The sequence below is a fragment of the Acomys minous genome (genome assembly GCF_964271855.1).
Source record: "Acomys minous genome assembly, chromosome: 4".
In the NCBI taxonomy this organism is placed as follows: domain Eukaryota; kingdom Metazoa; phylum Chordata; class Mammalia; order Rodentia; family Muridae; genus Acomys; species Acomys minous.
In genome coordinates this window covers 20,278,090-20,298,567 of record NC_140486.1, presented here as the reverse complement: position 1 = coordinate 20,298,567, position 20,478 = coordinate 20,278,090, and the positions used below count along the sequence as shown (strand labels likewise).

The window sequence follows — 20,478 nt, the reverse complement described above, 5'->3', positions numbered from 1 at the left end:
CAGAGTGTTTCTGACATGCTATTTTGCTCTTAAGTCACAATGTAGGGAGTAAAGCCAGGCATGTGATGAGAGTTGGCAGTCTCTCACAAGCCTAGCTGTTTACCTTCTCTGTCCTTGGTTTGAAAAGTGTATTCTTAGCTGGGCGTGGTAGTGCACACCTTTAACCCCAGCACTCGGGAGGCAGAGGCAGGAGGATCATTGAGTTCAAGGCCTACCTGATCTATAAAGTGAGTCCAGGACAGCCAAGGTTACACAGAGAAATCCTGTCTCGAGTCCCCCTCCCCCCCCTCAAAAAAAAAAAAAAAGAAAGAAAAGTGCATTCTTGTGCATTCTGCATTTCCTTTTTTTTTTCTGAAGACAGAACTTTTTGATTTGTAACATGTCTGAGCCACAACCCAGCTTATAATTTTGTACATAAAATGTTTAAAATGAAGTCTTCTGAAAACAGCTGTTCCTACACAGGTGCTTTCTGTACACAGCCTGATTACTGACAACATGAAAACCATAGCTCTGCAGCTTTCCAGGGATTTTACCTGGTCAGCATAGAACTCTCCCATCTAAAGTGCTTAACAATATTGCAGAAGAACTACATGGAGTTCATTTACATTTGCAGAACTGTGATTGTGCATATCTGTAGAGTTTGCTGGACTGATGCTGTGGGATAATGTAAGGACAGGGTACCCAGAGTGTCCCTGAGTAAAGCAGTCACCTCAGCTTGGGCTGAGCTTATCACATGGCAGCGGGTCCTTGCCAGCTAATGAGTAAAAAGGTAGGGGACGGCAGATGACCCTGAGGCCTTGTGTGTTGGCTGTGAGCAACGGAAAATAATTTTGCCATGCTAATTTTGGCAAGTGTGATTTTTTTTTTTTCATAGACAGAAATCTGATCTCTTTATTTAAACTTAGCCTTTAGCACACATGGTCCTGGAGGAGAAATTGGAGAGTAGAGATCAATAGCTGGTTAATAAACAGCTTCCTTCTTCCTCCTACATTTCATTTCCGTTTACTGGAAAGTTAGTTTGTTCTGTGCTGTGACCATAGATAGCATCTGTTACTATCAAGTGGCTCAGAGTTTGTGTGGTATGACTCTGACTGGAGTCAATTCTGAGATGGCACATCTGTTTAGTGGTTGTGTTCCAGAGAGTTGCCTTGGGCCGAGTTGTATGTTCTTTCCTATATACTTTCTGTTTGCCTTTGTTGGGTATTGAGGCCATGTGAACCAAATCATATTCTATTTTTCCCAGCCATGCGAAATGATTGGTTATTGAGAGAACAGTATTTGTAACTTTTGTCATTACTATTGTAAAAGTGAAGAATATTCTCAGTGTTCATTATTAATTTTTTTTAAAGGAGTAAAATACAAATTCTCGTGAGTCCTAATTCTTCCCTGTCCACAAAACAATCAATGTTCCCATGGACTGGTCTGATCTATATACACTGTGATAATGGACAGAAGGTACGTCTCACTTTTTTTTCTGAGCAGCGTTCTTTTGTCTTGTAGCTTTAGTTTCACAATCCTTATTAACTTTACATTTCAAAAGTCAAATGAAACCAAATAGGTATTCTTATTCAGAGTGCTTAGTACAAAGTTTGGCGTGTAGTCATCTGAACAGTTTTCTTGGGAGATTGGCAGTGGAAAGTAAGGGCCTTAAAACTATTGCTAACTATTTGCTTTAAAATCAAAGAAGGAAGGAGGGAGGCAGAGGAGATGGCTCACTGGGTAAAACATTTGCCTTCTGAGTGTCAGGTCCTGAGTTCAGATCCTCAGAACTTACATAAAGCCAGCCATAGGAGTATGCATCTGCTTATTCCAGGCTTCTATAGCAAGATGGGGGGCAGATGTAAGAGAATCCCTAGAAAGTCAGGGGCCTCTTAGCCGGTGTACATAGAGACAAGCAAAGTAGAAGATGAGCACTGACACCCAAGGCTGTCCTCTGACCTCCATGCTGTGCATGCACACTCATACATGCACATGCATGCAGAGGTAGTGGGAGGGAGGAAGGGAGGGAGGGGAAGAAAAGGTAATGCTGAGAGAGAAGATAGAACCAAAGTTTTCTTTGAGTTCTGAATAAACTTTAATTTCTAAATTCATCAGTGTTTGTTTGTTTGGAATTTCTTTACTGTAATTTTAAACCAGAATACACTTTTAAACTGGTGGTTACTTCATTGTCTTACTCATTTGGCTCATTTCAGAAAATTGTAAAAGTTCAAATTCGAGAAGATTTGACTCAAGAGCTTTTACCTCATTTGGCCTCCAGCACATTTGGAATTCTTGCCCCAGCTTCTGAGCCTTCCATTAATCATTTGACAAAACCAATAACAAAACCGCCTTCCACAAAAGTTGAAATTAGAAGCAAGACAGTGATTTTTCCTCCAACAGAACCTGGTAAAACCTCAGGTATTGTATCACAAAATTTGGTAGGTCAAATGCCAGTCGCTGCATGCTTTGTTTTTAGTTAGTTTTCCTCCTTTTGTTTCGGTTTTAGTATATCTGTTCATTTTTGTATGTTAGCATCAAAGCCAGGGTGTCCCGCATCTTGGTACCTTCCTGCTGAACTACACTTCTAGCCCCTTGTGCTGAAGTTAACCTTGAGTTAGTTATTCCTACTTCAGCAGAGCACTGTGGAGCCATTGACAGTCATTTCAGTAACGAGATGGATTTGAAAACACCGTCTTAAAGTCTGAAGCTTAGGCTCTAATAATCTAATAATAATATTCCAGGTTTTTAGTTTCATTGGATGATCATTGCTATCCTGGTCCAACCATATCTCTGACCTAGTAGTTGAAGAAGAAAGGACATGGGTGTCTTATTTAGTGTTTTATTGCTATGAAGAAGCACCATGACCACAGCAGCTCTTATAAAGGAAAACATTTCATTGGAGTTGGCTTACAGTTTCAGAGGTTTAGTCCATTATCATCATGGCAGAAAGCATGGTGGTACATAGGCAGACAGTGCTGAAGAAGTAGCTGAGAGTTCTACATCCAGATCAGCAGGCAGCATGAAGAAAGAGTGCTCCTGGGCCTGGCTTCTGAAACACCAAAGCCCAACCCCATTGACACACTTCCTCCAACAAGATCACACTGCCCCAATAGTGCCATTCCCTATGAGCCTGTGAGGGCTGTTTTCATTTAAACCTCCATAGTTGGTCTGACCCTGATTGATTTTTGAGGTTCTCAAGAGGCTAGGCACACTGCTCAGTTTTCCCATGTCTAAAGGGGCTATTGTAACCATCATTGTCACAGAGCACACTGAGGGTGGATTCAGTCGGTCATTTGTTCAGTTATATATATAAAGCAATGGACCTGGTCTTTCCCATCTAGTAGGTACTCTGTAGCTAATCTTCCTCCAACATCCTCATATCATTTCTTTTTATCGTTTCCCCATTATCCTCCTTGCTGACTTTTGCTAAATAGCATTATTTGGGTGATCTAGAAAGGATTTGGGTCCCTGTCTCACTGAGGCAGTATCTTCCATTGACTCTGTTTTCTTCTTTGCAGGCCTCTCCTGGGTGTTACCATCTACCCCAGAAACTCACCCGCTCTCACTCTGTCTTAAGACCTTTCCTGCCTTTCCTCTGCTCCAGGATTTCAGTCTTTGTAACCTTGTTGAAGGCTCCATTCTCTAAGGTTCACATTCTTCATTCCCTCTGCTGCTTGGCTCAGGTCTCTCTTTTCTTAGACCCCATGAACCCCATGAATCCTGTGGCCTTCCCCCTTTTCCTTGACTTCCCTTGTCTTCCTGTAAAACTTTTTTGGTTTTCCGAGACAGGGTTTCTCTGTGTAACAGCTCTAGCTGTCCTGAACTTGCTCTATAGACCAGGATGTTCTTGGACTCACAGAGATCCGCCTGCCTCTGCCTCCCAAAGTGCTGGTATTGAAGGTGTGCGCCACCACCACCTGGCCTGTTAAGCCACTTTTAAGCCTAGCTGTCTGGCCAGTGGTGTCCCCACTCCAGCATCAGGATGTTGCTGGGTGAAACCATATGGATTTTGACGACAGAGTCATAGTCCCCAGTGCTCCTTTATCTCTCACTTTTTACAACTCCTGACTTTGCCTCACACATAGAGAAGTCATTAGATTAAATCTCTCCGTGTTCTGTCATAAAGAAGCCTTCTGCTGGGGTGGAGAGATGGCTTAGAGGTTAAGAGTACTGTTCTTCAAAAGGTCCAGAGTTCAATTCTCAGCAACCACATGGTGACTCACAACCAACTAAAATGAGCTCTGGTGCCCTCTTCTGGCATGCAGGCACACATGTGGCCAGAATACTGTACAAGTAATAAATAAAATCCTTTAAAAAAAAAAAAGCCTTCTGCTTAAATCTAGGCCCATCTACTTTGCTTTCTCAGGAACCCTCCCTGACCCCGCCCTTTGCTTGGCCATCCATTTCTTCTTTGTTGGCTTCTTTCAATGAGCCCACAATGTGCTACCATTACATACTTTACTCTGCCCCCATCTTTGTCTGCAGTTGCCACCTTTCTCAGCACACTCTGGTGGAAGGCTCCTGGTCCCTGTCTTCCCTTACGTGGTTAGGCTAGCTGCCATTACTGGGATGCCTGGCCAGCTTGCCCAGAGCTCCCAGAGGAGCTGTTCTGCTGTTTCTGTAGTTGTTAGATGAGGCCTCCCTTCCTCCAAGGAGCATATTTCAGCTGGGTGCTGGGTGCTGCCTCTGCCTCCTTCCTTTCAGAATCCCATGAGACTCTTCTACCCCAGCTTTGAGCCCACTCACGCCGCATTCCTATTGTACTCTGCAGCCACCTGTGCCCTTCCCCCTTTTTCTGGTCTCCCTGAGCACTGGCCTGTAAACTGTGGCTGGTGACCGCTGTATGCTTAGGTAATGTGGCCTTAGAGGTATTGGACTTAATACAGCACCTGCTTCTCCTTTAGTTTGACCATGTGAATCATTGACACCTGTCCTGCCGTTCCATTATAATCTTGCTTTCATATATCAGCCCTTCAATATCCTTTGCATTATACTTTTGAAAAAAAAATCCAAAGCAGGATATTTGACACATCTGATTGTCTATAAAGTTCTGTAGTGTTTACTGGACTGTAAGGTCATGACGTTTGTCACAGAGCTGCTTGCTACTAACCTCTCAGAGTAAGTGGTACTCTCCCCCCTCTTTTCAGAGAACTACCTGCAACTGGAAAATTGTGGCCCCACAGATGTAAAGTGGCACCTGTCATCTTTTGCTCCCCCATATGTCAAGGTCAGTCATTTAACTGTTCAGATTCTGTGAGGTGTTTCAAATCCTGAATACAATATAAGTACAAGTGACATGTTGGTTATGCCACCAGTTTACTCACTTGTGTTTTTCTGTAGGTAGGGACGGTGTGTACCCAGTCTTTTTCACCAGTTAATTCTGAGAATCAAATTAGAAAACTTATTTTAAAATGCAAAACAAAACAAAAATGCTTGCTCCATTTAATTCTCCTAGTCCTGATTTTTATCTGAAATAACTTAATTTGAGAAGTGTTAAGGGTTTTATTATTGAGCCTATGTGTGCATACATTGCTTCTGTTCCATGTGCACTGTGCTCTGTGTTCACTCATTGTTATTATGTTTATCATGTCTCAGCCCATGGGAGCTGCTGCAGGTAGGGTGGAGCACTGCTGCTGTTACCCTGCCACCTGCTATATAGCTCTTCAGGTGGCACTACCCAAAGAGAACAACTATATTTGTCTGACTTAGTATTTTCTGACACCATTTGTTGTTTTGTTTTTTACAATAAGATCTCTATGAAGCCTTGGCTGGCCTATAATTCTATAGACCAGACTGGCCTTAAGTTCATAGAGATCCTCTTGCCTCTGCCTTCTAAACACTGAGATAAACGGTATGTGCCACCATGCCTGACTGTGACACAGTTTTGAGGTAGGTAGTTACTGGATATATTGCAATAATGATTTACTTTTACATGAGTATTAAATGTACATTCAGCAATTTTGAGGAAGACAATCATTTGACATTATAAATAGCATCAAGCTCACAGTAGACAGATTTAACTTCGAGACATTCTTTCTCTGTGTAGCCTTGGGTGTTCTGGACTCTCTTTGTAGACCAGGCTAGCCTCAAACTCACAGAGATCCACCTGCCTCTGCTTTCCGAGCTCTGTGATTAAAGGTATGCGCCCCCATGCCCAGCCAGATTTAACCTTTTGTGTGGTAGTGGCCGCGGATGTAATAGCATGTGCAGAACTCAACTGGGGAAGAGGTTCTTTCTTAGGAATGTACTGAGTGTTCCTGATCAATTTGAGATGGATTTGCCCTGTCCTCCATATCTATAAGAATAATGGGATCTCTTTGATTAATTTACTGGATATAATCTTTTTTTTATAATTAAGTAATAATCAAATAGCCATTTAATTATTTTAAATGATTATTTTCCAGGGAGTTGATGAAACTGGAGATGTTTTTAGAGCTACCTATACAGCGTTCAGATGTTCTCCCATTTCTGGCACATTGGAAGGTCATGGAATCCAAAAGGTGAGTTTTGGAAGGTCTTTATAGAGCATAATATTATTCTACGAGGAATGAATCATGTGTTGTGGTTGCTTCGGTTTGTCTCCATCAGACCAGCGCGTCCCTCAGAACCAGCTGTGCACTGGATGAGAGGTCTGCTTGGTCCCTGCACACTTCCGTTGTGCTCTGGCAGGAAGTCTACTTCCAGAGAAGTGTTAGCTAAGCAGACGAGTGTGGTGGTTAGAGTTGCAGCAGAATAGGGTTCATAGAAAACGTCACTGATGAAGACAGTAGTTCTGTCTACCAGCTATAGACCACCTGTAGAAAAGATTCAACGCTCACAGCATAGTTATCACTGTATTTCAATGGATAGCAAATTCTGTCAGCTCTTGTGAACTTTTATTTATTTTCAAAGTGTGATTTTTAAAATTTCTTTGAGTTTTTTTAAAAAGGTTTTTCAAGGCAAGGTTTCTCTGTATATCAGTCCTGGCTGTCTTGGACTTGCTTTTTGTAGACTAGGCAGGCCTCAAACTCACAGGGATCCACCTGCCTCTGCCTCCCAAGTGCTGGGATTAATCCTCTGCCTCTCGAGTGCTGGGACTAAAGGCATATACCACCACGCCTGGCTCTTCTTTTAGTTTTTGAGAATATGACATAGTTACACCGTTTCCTTCTTCCCCTCCTCCTCCAAAACTCCATTACTACTCCTTACTCTCTTTCACATTCATGACCGCTTTTAATTATTTGTTGTTCCATACATAGTCCTACTCAAAACCTTAGCCAGAGGCCTGGAGAAATGGCTTGGTGGTTAGGAGCACTTCCTGCTCTTACAGAGGACCCAAGGTTGTTTCTCAGCACCCATGTTGTTGGCTTATAACTGCTCGTGTCTCCAGCTTCAAGGCATCTGATTTGTCTGGCCTCCGGATACCCACACACATATATGCACATTAAAAACAAAAAACAAAAAACCCAAACCAAATAAAAAGACCCCAGATAAGATCCATTAAGTCTGTGTGCTGCTCATATACTCCTGGGTGTGGGGCCATCCACTGGAGCGTAACAACTTAGCAAGGCCATACCCTTAAAGGAGACTGACTCCTCCAACCCCACAGAGCTACCACCTCCTCAGTTAGGCTGGGGACTCCATGCTAGACTGTTGATTGGCTTCATGTGCAGGCACCACAGTTGCTGTGAATTAATGAGTTCAGTAGTCCTCATGTCCAGAACACAATGTTTTATTCTCATCCTCTCGGAACCCCCTCTTCCTGGATAGTCTCTGAGCCTGGGACGGCGTAGCTGTACAGATGTCCCATTTGTGACTGAGAACTCCTTGATACTTATTTCCTGCACTTGGACCATTTGTGAGTTTCTGCATTAACCACCATCTACTGCCCAAAGAAACTTCTCTGATGGTGTCTAAGAGCTGCACTCACTGTTATTTATTTATTCATGTATGTATGTATGTATGTATGTATGTATGTATGTATGTATGTATGTATATATATATGTTTACTAGAAATGTAAGCTCCATAGTGGTGACTTTCCCTAGGGAAATGTGAACAGATATACTTTTACTCTGGATAGGACAGACAATAAACCAGAGAAACAGTTCCACCCAAGTGTGGCCTGGTGAATGGGGAGTTACTAAATAGGAATGTAGGGTGACTCGTGGCAGTTGCATAATTGAAAAGTTGCAGTAGGAAGATGTAAACTTTTGAAGTATTAGTCAGTGTAATATACGGATTGAATGAAGTAATAAGTGTGGAAGTTTTCAGGGTGTGTATTGAGTGTGTGAGGTACAGTAATGCTGCTAGTTGTATTTTCTTTTGCTTTGGGTTTAATTTTTGAAGAGGCCTGACTTTTACTGATTTTAGATAAATTGCCTGTTTGGTCCCTGAGTAGGATGTTACTGTTTTCGTGCTTGCTCCCCTCTGCTTCATTGTGTTTAGTTCCCTGGACTGGATGTTCTCACCTGGGCCTGTTCTGCCTTTCCCTCTAAGCTCTCAGAGTCTGCAGCAGCAGGAATGCGGTCTTGTTTTCTCATGTGACTTCCATGTTTTGATGGTTTAGTTCAGACTCAGAGATATTGACTCATTGGTTATCACTGCTATTAACTCTAAATTTGTTGATATAGCTAAGGTTTTAAACACCGATTTATAAAGCACTACTTCAAAATATTGCCACATTGTTATCATAGTGAGATGGCAAGTTTTCTTGTCCTAAGATATCCCAAGAATGGAGTGGCAAAGAGTGGAAGGAAAACGGAGTGGGGCCTTATTTGCTACATGGGAGCAACAACTTAAATAGATGAGTACAGCCCTGTGCCCCACATACACAAGGTACCAGCTCAGCGACTGTCGGCAGGTGTTAGGCCTTGAAGCCTTCAGAGGGTCTCAGGATATCAACCAAGAGCAATTCCTTGCAGAGCAAGTGCTGATAGTAGCCTCCTGTCTCTGGCACATCATGAAGGCTGTAGACAGGCACAGAAAAGGATTCCTATTTGAGTCTTGGGGACAAGGGCAAGAATACATTCCCCTACATGGAGCTCTAGGTTGAATCCTTAAGGACAGAGCATTAGGAGTTCCAGTGAGTTCCTACTTGAAGCAGAAGCGGCCACTGTGGCAAGTCACCAATGAGTCTGTCTTGAAGGCTCTTCTTTCCTGACTGCAGAGCAGGCTAAGTGGATTCTGGCTGGGAGCCAGGTTCTAGAATCTTCCTTCTCTTGCCTCTTTAGACGATCTAACCCATATATCTGACTCTTGAGCTCTCCCTTCTCATCAAACCCAGGGGGAGCAAGAAAAAGCTTACCAAAACTCAAGGGTATACTCAGCTAGGTCAGTAGGCTCCATTCACTGAAGAGAGGGAAGCAGATACTTAGTTGTCAAAAGGGGACCCCAAGTTTTCCTCAGCTGTGGGTGGCTAATGCCCTTTGCAGACCTTTGTGTCTTCGTTTTCAACCAGGAGCCACTTTGTTGCTGTGGTAGAGGTGATCTCCTCAGACAACAGACAGACCTGCACTCATTGGGGGCTGCAGCCTACAGCCTGCTTCCCCACTCCAGTTGCCCTCTGGACTCTTCCTGTCAGTTTTTGTTCAGTGTGGTTTTGCTTCATTCTAGTCACCGTCACAGTGACACTGGAACCTTTGTCATGTAAGCTTGTCAAACCGCCTACTGCTTTTGGGGATTCTTGTATGGCTCAGTAGCAGCTGGGATTTTTGTTTTGTTTTGGTGCTTCATTTTCCTTTGTTGCCTCAGCAGCTGAGCGAAGTAAATGCCTGACTGTGAGAAGGTGGCAGCTCCATTTGTTGTTGCTGGGACCCATCCAGTCAACTGTGACTAGGGGCTGCCTTTGGACACTGCTTGTATGAGAAGCAGGGGTTGGTTGTTGCCGCTGTAAAGGTCCAGGTGTCTTTATACTTAGGATTCTTGGGCCCTAGATACTGCTGCAGACCTCAGATCACTGTTGGAAGCTTTTCTCCTGCTGTCATCAGCCAGAATTGCCATTGGGGGTCCTTTTCGCCCTACAATTGAACATTGACATGTTGTACATGTGCAGATTGTATATATACACAAGCTGTATAAGCAGGGAAGCTAGCTCTGACTAGCATTCTGAGTTATTTACTGTGTGAGCTATTGCAGTTTAATGCCATTTGCTTTCTTGTGCTGGTTACCCTCACCTTCACTGTTCTCATGTCTGCACTGTGAAGCCCTCAGTGATGAGGCTGAAAGAGTAGATTGTCTCTGTGGTCAGATTTCCCTCTAAATGCTGTGTGACGTAGCTCTAATATTGTGAAAACCCTATTCCTCCAGAAAAGATATACTGTACATTTGAAAGAAATGCTATATACGACTTTAAACAGAAGTATATTTTGGATATATTATACTAGAGATAAACTTGTTCAACTCATTCTTTTAAAATTATTTTATTAGTGTATGTGTATGAGTGTTTTTTATTCATGTATATCTGTGTACCACATACATGCAGGGCCTGGAGAATCCATAACTGGGCATCAGATCCATTAGAACTAGAGTTATGGACGGTTGTGAGCCATCATGTGGGTGCTAAGAATCGAACCTGGGTCTCTGAAAGAGCAGCCAGCGTTCTTAACTATTGAGCCATCTCTCTAGCCCTCAGATCCATTTTCCTCCCCAGAGGGAAACTAGCCAATGTAAACGTATTTGTTACTTTGAATTCCTAATCTGTGTCTTCCTTTGTTTGTTTTGTAGATCTCCATCATGTTTCTTCCCAGAGACAGAGGAGATTATGCCCAGTTTTGGGACGTTGAGTGCCACCCTGCTAAAGAACCTCACAAGAACCACACATTGAGATTCCAGCTCTCTGGCCAGGTGACTGTTGTCCTAGATACAATAAGCAAATGATTGTATATATTAAAAACCCTAAGTGAAAAAAACACCTGAAAATACACAATAATTACTTGATGTGGTCTCACTTTCACTAATTTGTTGTGTAGCCTCATATCTCAAGTTTCTTGTCAGTCTTTATTAGTTGACGTCTTTGCAGTCTGCATTTGGTTCTATTCTCTATACTCCACATGAACCCATGCTTTATTTAATTATGTAAGTTGTAGTGTGGAAGGGCATTTGCACAGGCTAGAGGTGGGGCAGAATGAGAGAGTACACAGAATACAGTTAGGAGTTCAAAGGATTTAAAAATAATCATGTCTTTACAGTTCTTTAAAGGAAATAATAGAGTTCCCATAAGGAATGTCTTTGCTTTCTGGAGTAGTCACCTTTTCTCCTCCCACTTTGTGATGTTTTTGTGTACAGAGCATCAGAGCAGAACATGATTCTGAAGACTCGTGCTCCTCCAGAGATACCCTCATTAAAGTAGACACTGCAGTCGAGTCCCGGAGGCGTGCTGTATCTGAGACCTTGACTCACATACCTGGGTGCGTACACTGTCCGTCTTGAGAGTTTCTGCCCAGGTCAGTGAGATATAGGCAGGTGTAGCACTAACATTCTTTTGTGCTTGCAAGAGTCACTTCCACTCATAACCGAAACAGCATCTCTCCTCTGAAAAGTTCTAACGTGTCCTGTTCTGACTTCTGTCATCATAGGATTAGTTTTGTTTGGGCTTCATAAGCATGCAGATCTTTGTGTCTGGCTTCTTTCAACATTACACAAGTGCGTCATTAATGCTTTTGAGCATACAGAGAGTTTATTCCTTTTATTATTTTGTATTCCATTATATGAACTATATTTTTCATTGACATTTGGGTGTCCTATAATTGTGGACTACTATGAATTAAGTACTATAAATAGTATTTTATGTGTATTTATTTCTTGGGGGCGGAGCTTTGAGATGGGGGTCTCACTATGTAGGCTTGGTTGTCCTTGAACTTACAGAGATCCACCTGCCTCAGCCATCTGAGTGCTGGGATTAAAGGCATGTGCTACTATGCCTGACCTTTATGTATATTTCTGAGGATAAATGTTTTTATTTATTTTGGATAAAAATAACTAATTATTACCCAAACCTGCTGTATCACATGATAAGCATATGTTTAACTTTAAAACATGTTGGCAAATAGTTTTCCCAAAGTGGTTGTGCTATTTTATATTCCCATAAGAAGAGAATAAAAGTAGATTCTGGGGCTGGAAAGATGGCTCGGCAGTGAAGAGCGCTTACTGGGGACTGGTGGTTATGACTGCCTATAACTCAAACTCCAAGACATGTAGTGCTCTCCTCTGGCCGCCACAGACATTGCACATATATAGACAATACATATGCACAAAAATAAAACTAATCAAACTTAAAGTGAGGAGTTTGGGGTTATAGGCTTACACCATCATGCCCAGAGTGAAAGTAGAGCATTATTTTTTTTTTTAAGATTCATATTATTGCTGGGCGGTGGTGGTACTCTCTGTTAATCCCCGCACTAAGGAGGCAAAGGCAGGCAGATCTCTGTGAGTTTGAGGCCAGCCTGTTCTACAGAGTGATTCCAGGACAACCAGAGCTACACAGAGAAACCCTGCCTCAAAAAACTAAAAAGAAAAAAAAGGAAAGATTTAATGAGCATGTGCTTGTGTGAATGTATGCTTCTTAAGTGCAGTGCAGGTGGTCTTGCAGTCCAGAATAAGACATCAGATCCCCTAGAACTGGAGTTATAGGCAGTTGTGAACCACCATGTGAGTGCTGAGAACAAACTCAGGTCCTCTGCCACAGCAGGAAGTGCTCTTCACTACTGAGCCATCTCCAGCTCTGAAAGTATATTCTTAAATTTAAATGTAAATTTTATACCACCAATTTATAATGTTTTAATGGTAATATTTATCATATCCAATGAAAGTCTTTCTTGTGACGCATGAATAGTTAAGTCTAATTTATTTCTGGAAGAAGATTTTTAGAAGAAGAAAATATATTAAATCCTACTAAGTTAATATATAAATTTGGTCACATCTTCTAATGCTAGCAATACTTTATAAAGTAGAATACTTTACATACTAGAATACTTTATAAAGAGCATCCTCTTTCTGTCGTTCCCTTACCTGTTCATCTTATATTCTTTGAACTCTGATGATGTTCAAAGATGCTCAAGATGAGAGTGGGGATGGGAGTCGGGGTGGGGTTGGGGGTGGGTTTGCCTTAGTCTCATCTCCACAGTTTTCAAATGGAGGGTCCCTGACAGTCCTGCCTTTACACTGGTAAGTTTGATCATAAGCTCTGAAAATACTGGGGAAGTAAACAGGAAATGTGACAGACAATTGTGTTGGGTAAATATGTTAGCAGTTTCAGAGTCCAGAGAGTGGTTAGAAAGCAGATTGGCAGAAAGTCAATGTGTAGAATCAGGACTGAAACAGACAGTGCTTCATTTCCATAGGAAAGATCAAAGGTCACAGAGAGGTCAGCTTCTTTGGACAATTTAGAATAGCCCATGGAAAAAATGAGTGGTTCAGTTGACAGGAACTGAAGCAAAAATGGGGAAGAAGGTGCCTTCTCAGCTTGCCTGGAAGAGCCTCCCTGTGGCATCGTTTACCTAGACTAGCTAAGCTGTGGTACATGAGGACACCGTCGTTACAGACTCAGTATTTTCTTTCATTTGTAACCCTGTTCCCAAAGCAGGCAGCTTGACTTGAGTCATCGTGGAGTGTATGCCCCAAAGGATGTCTACATGTTCCTGCCAACCAAAATTGGGGAATCCAGGACACTGAAAGTCAATTTACGAAATAATTCATTTTTTACTCATGCAGTAAGTTGAAAATATTACTGTGGGATTTCAAAAAATCACTTTCTTAAAGATTAGAAATATATTCTGCATATTTCGGTTGTAATGCATTAATTTTAAAAAATGTTTTAATAGTGAAAAGAAATTTATTTGCAATTCATGATGTTTTATTTTAAAATTAAGTTTACATTTTTAAGTCTCCCCCATATTCTCTGCCACATAGTACATTTCTAGATAACATTTGTATAAGCCAAAACTGGAGAAAATTCATGTTAAAACTCTTTATTTGTGTTTCTGTTATACAAGTCTCTGTTGTCCTGCCTAAGGTTTTGACTGAAACTAAAATTACGCAGTGTATTTTTAAAGCAAAGCCAAGGTTTATATATGACAAATACCGAATTTTCCTACTATCACAAACTGTTTTCTGTTAATTTACAGTTGAAGTTTTTGAGCCCCAGAGAGCCTTTCTTCATCAAACATTCTAAATATTCCTTGAGGTGAGTTTAGCAAGAATCACTGTGTTCTTCTGAGGGGTGGAGTGCAGGACTTGCCTCTCACGAGGGGTTGAGGACAGGAGTCTCCACTTGGCAGCTTCCCTTCTCAGTGCTGGCAGTGAGGGGCTTTGTGTTCATACTCTTCACAAGTAGCCCAGGAAGGAGGGATCCTGCCTTGGGTGTGTCATTAGTCTCCATGGGTTACGTGACCCTGTGGTGGCCATGCAGGCCAGGCAGGCTTTGATCTGGTGCTCAGTGTTATCCACAACAGAAGTAGCTTAATAACCTTAGGGCTAACTTGTAATAGTGCCCGCCTCAGATGCTCACGGTCAGTACTGAGATCAGGAATTTAAATTCTCACTAGTTGAGACAAGAATTCTGCAGTGACTTCGGGATACATTGCCCAGCTGTCTTCCTTCAGGTACCACCGGGCCACCAAGTTATTCTTAAGTCTAGACCTAGACCTCATGTTCATTTTACTTAGAAGCTAATGGACTTTTTTTCTTATTTTTTTCTTTTTCTTTTTTTTTTGCCATTACAGGTGTTAGCCAGAAAAAGATTAAGTCTAAGACAAGTTTTGTGGGCAGGGCCACAGCATTCAGTCTGTTGCTGGTAATAGAATTGAGATACTACATATTTGTTAAATATTGACATCACCTAATTCAAATGTAATTTGACACTCGAAATATCAGATTATTTCATGTTTTGTTTTGACAATTGAAATGTCAGATTATTTCATATGTTTTGCTTCATCTTAATTTTTAACAAGATATAGTTTATCTGAGCCAGATGTGGTGGCCCATGCCTGTAATCTCAGCACTCATGGAGGCAGAGGCAGGTGGATCTCTGTGAGTTTGAGGTCAGCCTAGTCTACAAAGTGAGTACAGGACAGCAAAGGCTACATAGAAAAACCTTGTCTTGAAAAAAACAAAACAAAACAAAAAAAGATAGAAAAAAAAAAGATATAGTTCATCTGTTTGGGGCTGGCTGGCTTTAGTCATCGTTTTGCTGCCTCTTATAGATTCTTGTAGATTACACTAAAACAGCCACAGTAGGAAATGATTTTATATGTGTGTGTATATGTGTGTGTGTGATAGCATTTTATTCAGCTTCTAAAAAACCAGTTTTAACCATGTAGAAAATGTAGACAGTTGTGGTGACATACATCTATAATTTCCTGCACCCTGAGAGCCGCAGCAGTTGGAAACTGTCCTTCGTTACATGACAAGACTGTCTTATTTTAAAATGTGCTCCTTGTTACACATGTCAAAGTAAACATTATTATTGAGTTTGTGGACATCTTTCCCTAGAGCTAGAAAATGTTGTCTTCAATTGAAGCCTACTTTTGTACACAACCTGGGTGTTTTAGTTATTTTTTCTCAAAGCTATGACAAAATACCTAACAAAAAAAGCAACTTAAGAAAGAAGGGCTTGGGGCTGGGGAGATGGCTCAGAGGTTAAGAGCAGTGTGAGTTCAATTCCCAGTAACCACATGGTGGCTCAAAACCCATCTAAAATGAGATCTGGTGCCCTCTTCTGGTGTGGAGGTGTACAGGCAGGCAGAACACTGTATACACAATAAATAAATCTTTGAAAAGAAAAGATTAGGAGGACTTATTTTAACTCATAGTTTGATCCACCATGACAGGCAAGTCACAGCGGCAGGATTGTGAGATAACTAGTCACATTACATCCATAGTCAGGAAGCCAAAAGAAAGAGGAGTGCTGGTCTTCAGCCTGCTTGCTTAGTGCTCAGTCCAGGACCCCAGGCCATGGACTGGTGCTGTGCATAATTTGTATAGGTCTTCCACCTAAATTTACTAGGTCCAGAACCTGCCTCTCAGTCTTGTCTCTTAGGTGATTTCTAGATCCTGTCTTGTTGACAGTGTTAAGCATCACATTGGTTCATATTTACTGCATCTAAAGAAACTTAGAAACACAAGAGAATATACCTTTTTGTTTGGATTTTTAAAGATTGTTATTATTATTATTATTATTATTATTATTATTATTATTATTATTATTTTGTTTTTCAAGACAAGGTTTCTCTGTGTAGCCTTGGCTGTCCTAGACCCGCTTTGTAGACCAGGCTGGCCTTGAACTCACAGCGATCCACCTGCCTCTGCCTCCCGAGTGCTGGGATTATAGGCGTGCGCCACCACGCCCAGCTGATTGATTTTATTTTTAATTGTGTATGTGTGTGGGGGCGGTGGTGTTTCACCATACACTGGTATGTGTGTATACCACAAGTAAAAATAAGTAGACAATTTTTCAGCAACTAGTTCTCTCCTACTTTCTAAAAATATTTATTTATATTTTTTAAGTATGAACTCTTGCCTGCATGTATGTATGTGTAACCTGTGTGTTTGGTACCAGCTAATCCAGAAGAGGGCATTAGATCCCCATGTGGGTGCTGGGCATTGAACCTGGGCCCTCGGTGGGGATAGCCAATGCTCTTAACCACTGAGCCATCTCTACAGCCCAGCATCTTCTGAGTCAGAAAGCCAGTACTGGGTTTCACACGGAAGATTAGTAACAGTGTTTAGTAACAAACTAACACCTAGACATTATTAGTGAGAGTGTATATTACTTCTGGTCACCAAACTTCAAATCCTGTCACTCTGGGGAAAGACTAAGATTGCCACAAGGGAAAGTCTGAAGAGCTACTGACTTTGACTTGGATGGTGATTACATGTGGGTCGGCTGTGCAGAAAGTATAGAAAGACCATTTACCATAGCCATAAAGTATATCTGGGAACACAGTTTTATGGACAAGAACAGTCCTTCATTAATATTACTCTTAAACATAGGCCCTCCTTGCCAGTCTATATAATCTAAAAAATAAAGCTTCAATAATAATTTTTATAAAAGCATCAGATTTTAGAGAACAATTACACAGCAATGTTGATAAGAATGGGACAGGATTTAAAATTTTTTATGTTACAATGTGCTACTTGAATTAAGTAACACAAGGAATTTTAGGTTTTTTCCCCTCACATGTAGGAAGAGAGCGACTTGCAGAGAAGCAAAGTACATTCCTCCCTCCTATTTTAATTGGCTAGCCAGGGATAGAGCTCCAATACTGTGTTAATCCAATGGGTATACTTTGTTTTGTTTTATTTTTCATTTTGCTTGTTTTGCGGCTGGAGTATAGCTCAGTTGGGGAGAGTGCTTATCTTTATCATGCATGAAGCCCTGGGTTCAATCATTAGTGTCACAAAACTCTAGTATGGGGTGGGGGTGTAGGTAAGGGGTTTAAAGTTCTAGGTCTTTCTTGGCTAGATAGCAAGTTTAAGAGCAGCTTGAACTATGTGAAAACCCTGCCTCAAGAAAACGAAAAGTGTTGGGGATTAAGCACACACCTCAGGCATGCTAGGCAGACACTCCATAGCTGTATTATCTTGATTTTAGATTTTCCTTTCCTTTCTTTAGCATCTTGTTAGATATTGGCAATAAAGAAATGAGAAGTGTAATTCAGTGCAGTGTTTCTTGATTCTTTCATCAAGCCTGTGCCAGCGTTGTGCTGCTAGGGACCTGACGATTGCTGTCACTTCACGTCTTCTCATTCCCTTCTCCCTGCAGAGCCCGACATTACATCCACATCCCTGTGCACTTCAGACCACAAGCAGTGGGAAGATTTGAAGCTTTACTCGTGATCCAGACAGATGAGGGCAAGAGTATTGCTGTCCGACTGATTGGAGAAGCCCTTGGAAAAAGTTAACTAGAATACATTTTGTGTGAATGACCTGTTATATTTTGGAAATCTCATTTTTCTACACCAAAATTGTGCTATTGTATATATTTGTATGATAAATTCAATGTATATAAATTATAAATTTGTTTTTAAAGAATTCAATCTTGAAGCCCTGACTAAATATCATGTATCTAGTTCACAGTAGTAACATTTACAGGGGAGAAGGTTCTATTTTTGCACTGATTATGACATTCTGAATAAATATTGCATATGTTTTAATGTGTTGTATTCAGAAATAAACTTGATATTTTTTACTGAACTTGTCTTTTTATGTGATGCCACAGTATAAAAATTAGAATATTGCTTTATCCTGCTAATTGCTCCCAAGCTTCAGAGTCTGTTCTGATTTCTCCTCTATTTTCCTTTCCCCTAAGAAATTTCTTCTGTCTATTATCTGGCTGCTGAGATAGAGTCTTCATATTCTGTGTGAAGACAGTGGGAAAGCTTGTTTGTTTCCTAGTGTCACTTATTGTATTTAGCGCTGGACACAACAGCTGCTCTGGATGCAGTCTGGGCATGTGTAGTCATATATTGTGTGAAAGGATAAGGAGAATTCTGTGGCACCTGAAGAGGATGGAAGGGGGATGGGAGGAGCTATGGGGCAGTACATATGAGGTCAGGAAGGCAGCATGCCACCCAAGAGGCGCAAGGTGAGTGAGACTGTTTTGTGGCCATAAAGTCACCGGTGCATCTTCTGACCATGGTCACAGGTCCAGCCAGCTGCTTTCTGAGAAGTAGTACAAGCCCACAGCATAGGTGGTGTTGGTACAGTTGTCGCCCTGGGATCTCAGCTGGGTAGCATTTTAAGTTTGGATAAAGTTGCCTGGAGAACTTACCCAAGTACACTTAAAAGGCATGCTTGTGAGTCTGGTAGAAAAGTCAATCTTTACAAAGCCAGATGGGGTAACTTATGCCTGTAATGCCAGCACTTAGGAAGCTGCAGCAGGAGGATTGGCATGAGCGGCCAACCTGGCATGCAAGGAGAACCGGTGTTTAAAAAAAAAAAAAAGACTAGAGGGAGATTTGAAAAACTTTTTTGTTTGTTTGTTTTTTTTGAGGCAATGTCTCTATGTAGAGACTGGCTGTCCTAGCTCTCACTGTTGAGGCCAGGCTGGCCTTGAATTCATGGAGATCACCTGCCTCTGCTTCCCAAGTGCTGGGATTAAGGGTGTGCGCCACTACACTTGGCTCTCTGCAAAGAGTTTTCAAGAAGTTAGGCAGGCAGTGCTTCTCCTGCTTATTTTATGTGTCACACGAGAGGTGGCATCTGTATGGGCATTTGACCGCGTTCAGCTTCAGAAATGATAAGAGTAGTCCATGCTGTAATGTTCCCTCTGCTTCTTCATTTCCTGCAGGTGTGTGCCCTTTGTTTCTGTGGAACTACTGCTTTGTCTTCATGCTATACTCAGGAGGAGAAAAAGTATCAAACAAAATGGGGATGCTTTACAAGTGACTCCACCTCCACAGACCACCTACTTTTTCTGGATCTTCAGTTCCTGTGCCTCATCATCTTGGAAACACTGCATTTGGGATCTTTAAAGCCGCTGGTTATGAACAGTTGGTTCCTGAGCCAGTCTCCACTGCTGACCTCATCGGAGTCGCCCACCGTGGGCAGGTCTAACAGGTGAGCCTCCAGGGCGGTGGTTCCTGATGACCTTTCCATCTGGGAGCTGCTGCCATGCCTCTTCTGCTCTGTCCACAGCCACATTCCAGTCTTCATCTCTCCAGGCTCCATCCAGGTTCATGTGTCTACTTGGTTAGCCAATGGACATCCCAAACTTGTGGCTCCCTGTCAACCTTACATGTGTTTCTTCATTTTTGCTCAGCTTTGTAAATGAAGCTATCCCATCCCTTAGCTAAAACTCTAGGGCTGAATGACTTGCCCCTCAATTCCCCCAAGTCACCTCTCAGAGGAGTGTCTGAACTAAGCTGTCTTCAGGCCACTTTCAGCATCTGCCACAGTAACCCAAGAACCTCTTTTCTCTATGAGCAGAGCCGTGTCTCTCTGTGCCTCTTGCCTTTCACAGCTGTTCTACAGGAGGGGTTGCTCTGGGACCCAGAGGCCAGGAGGCCTTCCATCCTCTGCAGGGCCCTATTTATTTGTCAAGGTGTCCCACATATCCCTACTCACGGGTCCCCAATGGGTCTGTCGGGTTCTCATAACTGAGCCATTCTTTCCCTAACTCAAAAGTTCTTTGGTGCATCATCAATGGCTTTTCCTGACTACTTTTGTCCAAGGTCAGAGGGATCTCCCTTGATCTGTCCTTCCTGCACAGTGTCCCTCCTCTCCTCTTCGTGTGCTCTGTATTAGGTGTTTTCCTAGTTATCCTGCTTGGTTTGGAAGATGTAAGCTAAGGGAAGTAGAAGACCTGGGCCTCCTTGCCCATCAGGCGTCTGCAAGCCCTGGGCAGCACTTGACATGGCATGCACACCGCTTGTCACTGGCCATCTGCCAGCACCTGCCATAGCCACCATTTGCTCCTACTCTGGTAGGTTTTCTGAGCGCCACCCTCATGCAGTGCCTAGATGCTCCTCCTTATGTTTTTTTTTTTTTTTTAAGATTTATTTATTTATTTATTATGCATTCAG

At 42.0% G+C, this 20,478-nt stretch overlaps 1 protein-coding gene across 6 annotated transcripts in view; it reads left to right on the top strand.

Annotated features, from left to right (window-relative positions):
• The window catches only part of CEP192 (centrosomal protein 192), an 88,916-nt gene extending 70,768 nt beyond the window's left edge, over positions 1 to 18,148 (top strand). For 4 of the 6 annotated variants that reach the window (XM_084779076.1, XM_084779074.1, XM_084779078.1 and 1 more), the window contains 9 exons: positions 1,350 to 1,455; positions 2,193 to 2,397; positions 5,127 to 5,206; positions 6,384 to 6,479; positions 10,682 to 10,801; positions 11,243 to 11,364; positions 13,536 to 13,665; positions 14,080 to 14,138; positions 17,718 to 18,148. In XM_084779076.1, coding sequence (XP_084635202.1) covers positions 1,350 to 1,455; positions 2,193 to 2,397; positions 5,127 to 5,206; positions 6,384 to 6,479; positions 10,682 to 10,801; positions 11,243 to 11,364; positions 13,536 to 13,665; positions 14,080 to 14,138; positions 17,718 to 17,856 — 1,057 coding nt within the window. In that variant the 3' untranslated portion in view covers positions 17,857 to 18,148. The remainder of the gene's footprint in view (positions 1 to 1,349; positions 1,456 to 2,192; positions 2,398 to 5,126; positions 5,207 to 6,383; positions 6,480 to 10,681; positions 10,802 to 11,242; positions 11,365 to 13,535; positions 13,666 to 14,079; positions 14,139 to 17,717) is intronic. The other 2 variants (XM_084779075.1, XM_084779073.1) reach the window with 1 other exon arrangement.
• Positions 18,149 to 20,478: the final 2,330 nt, after the last annotated feature.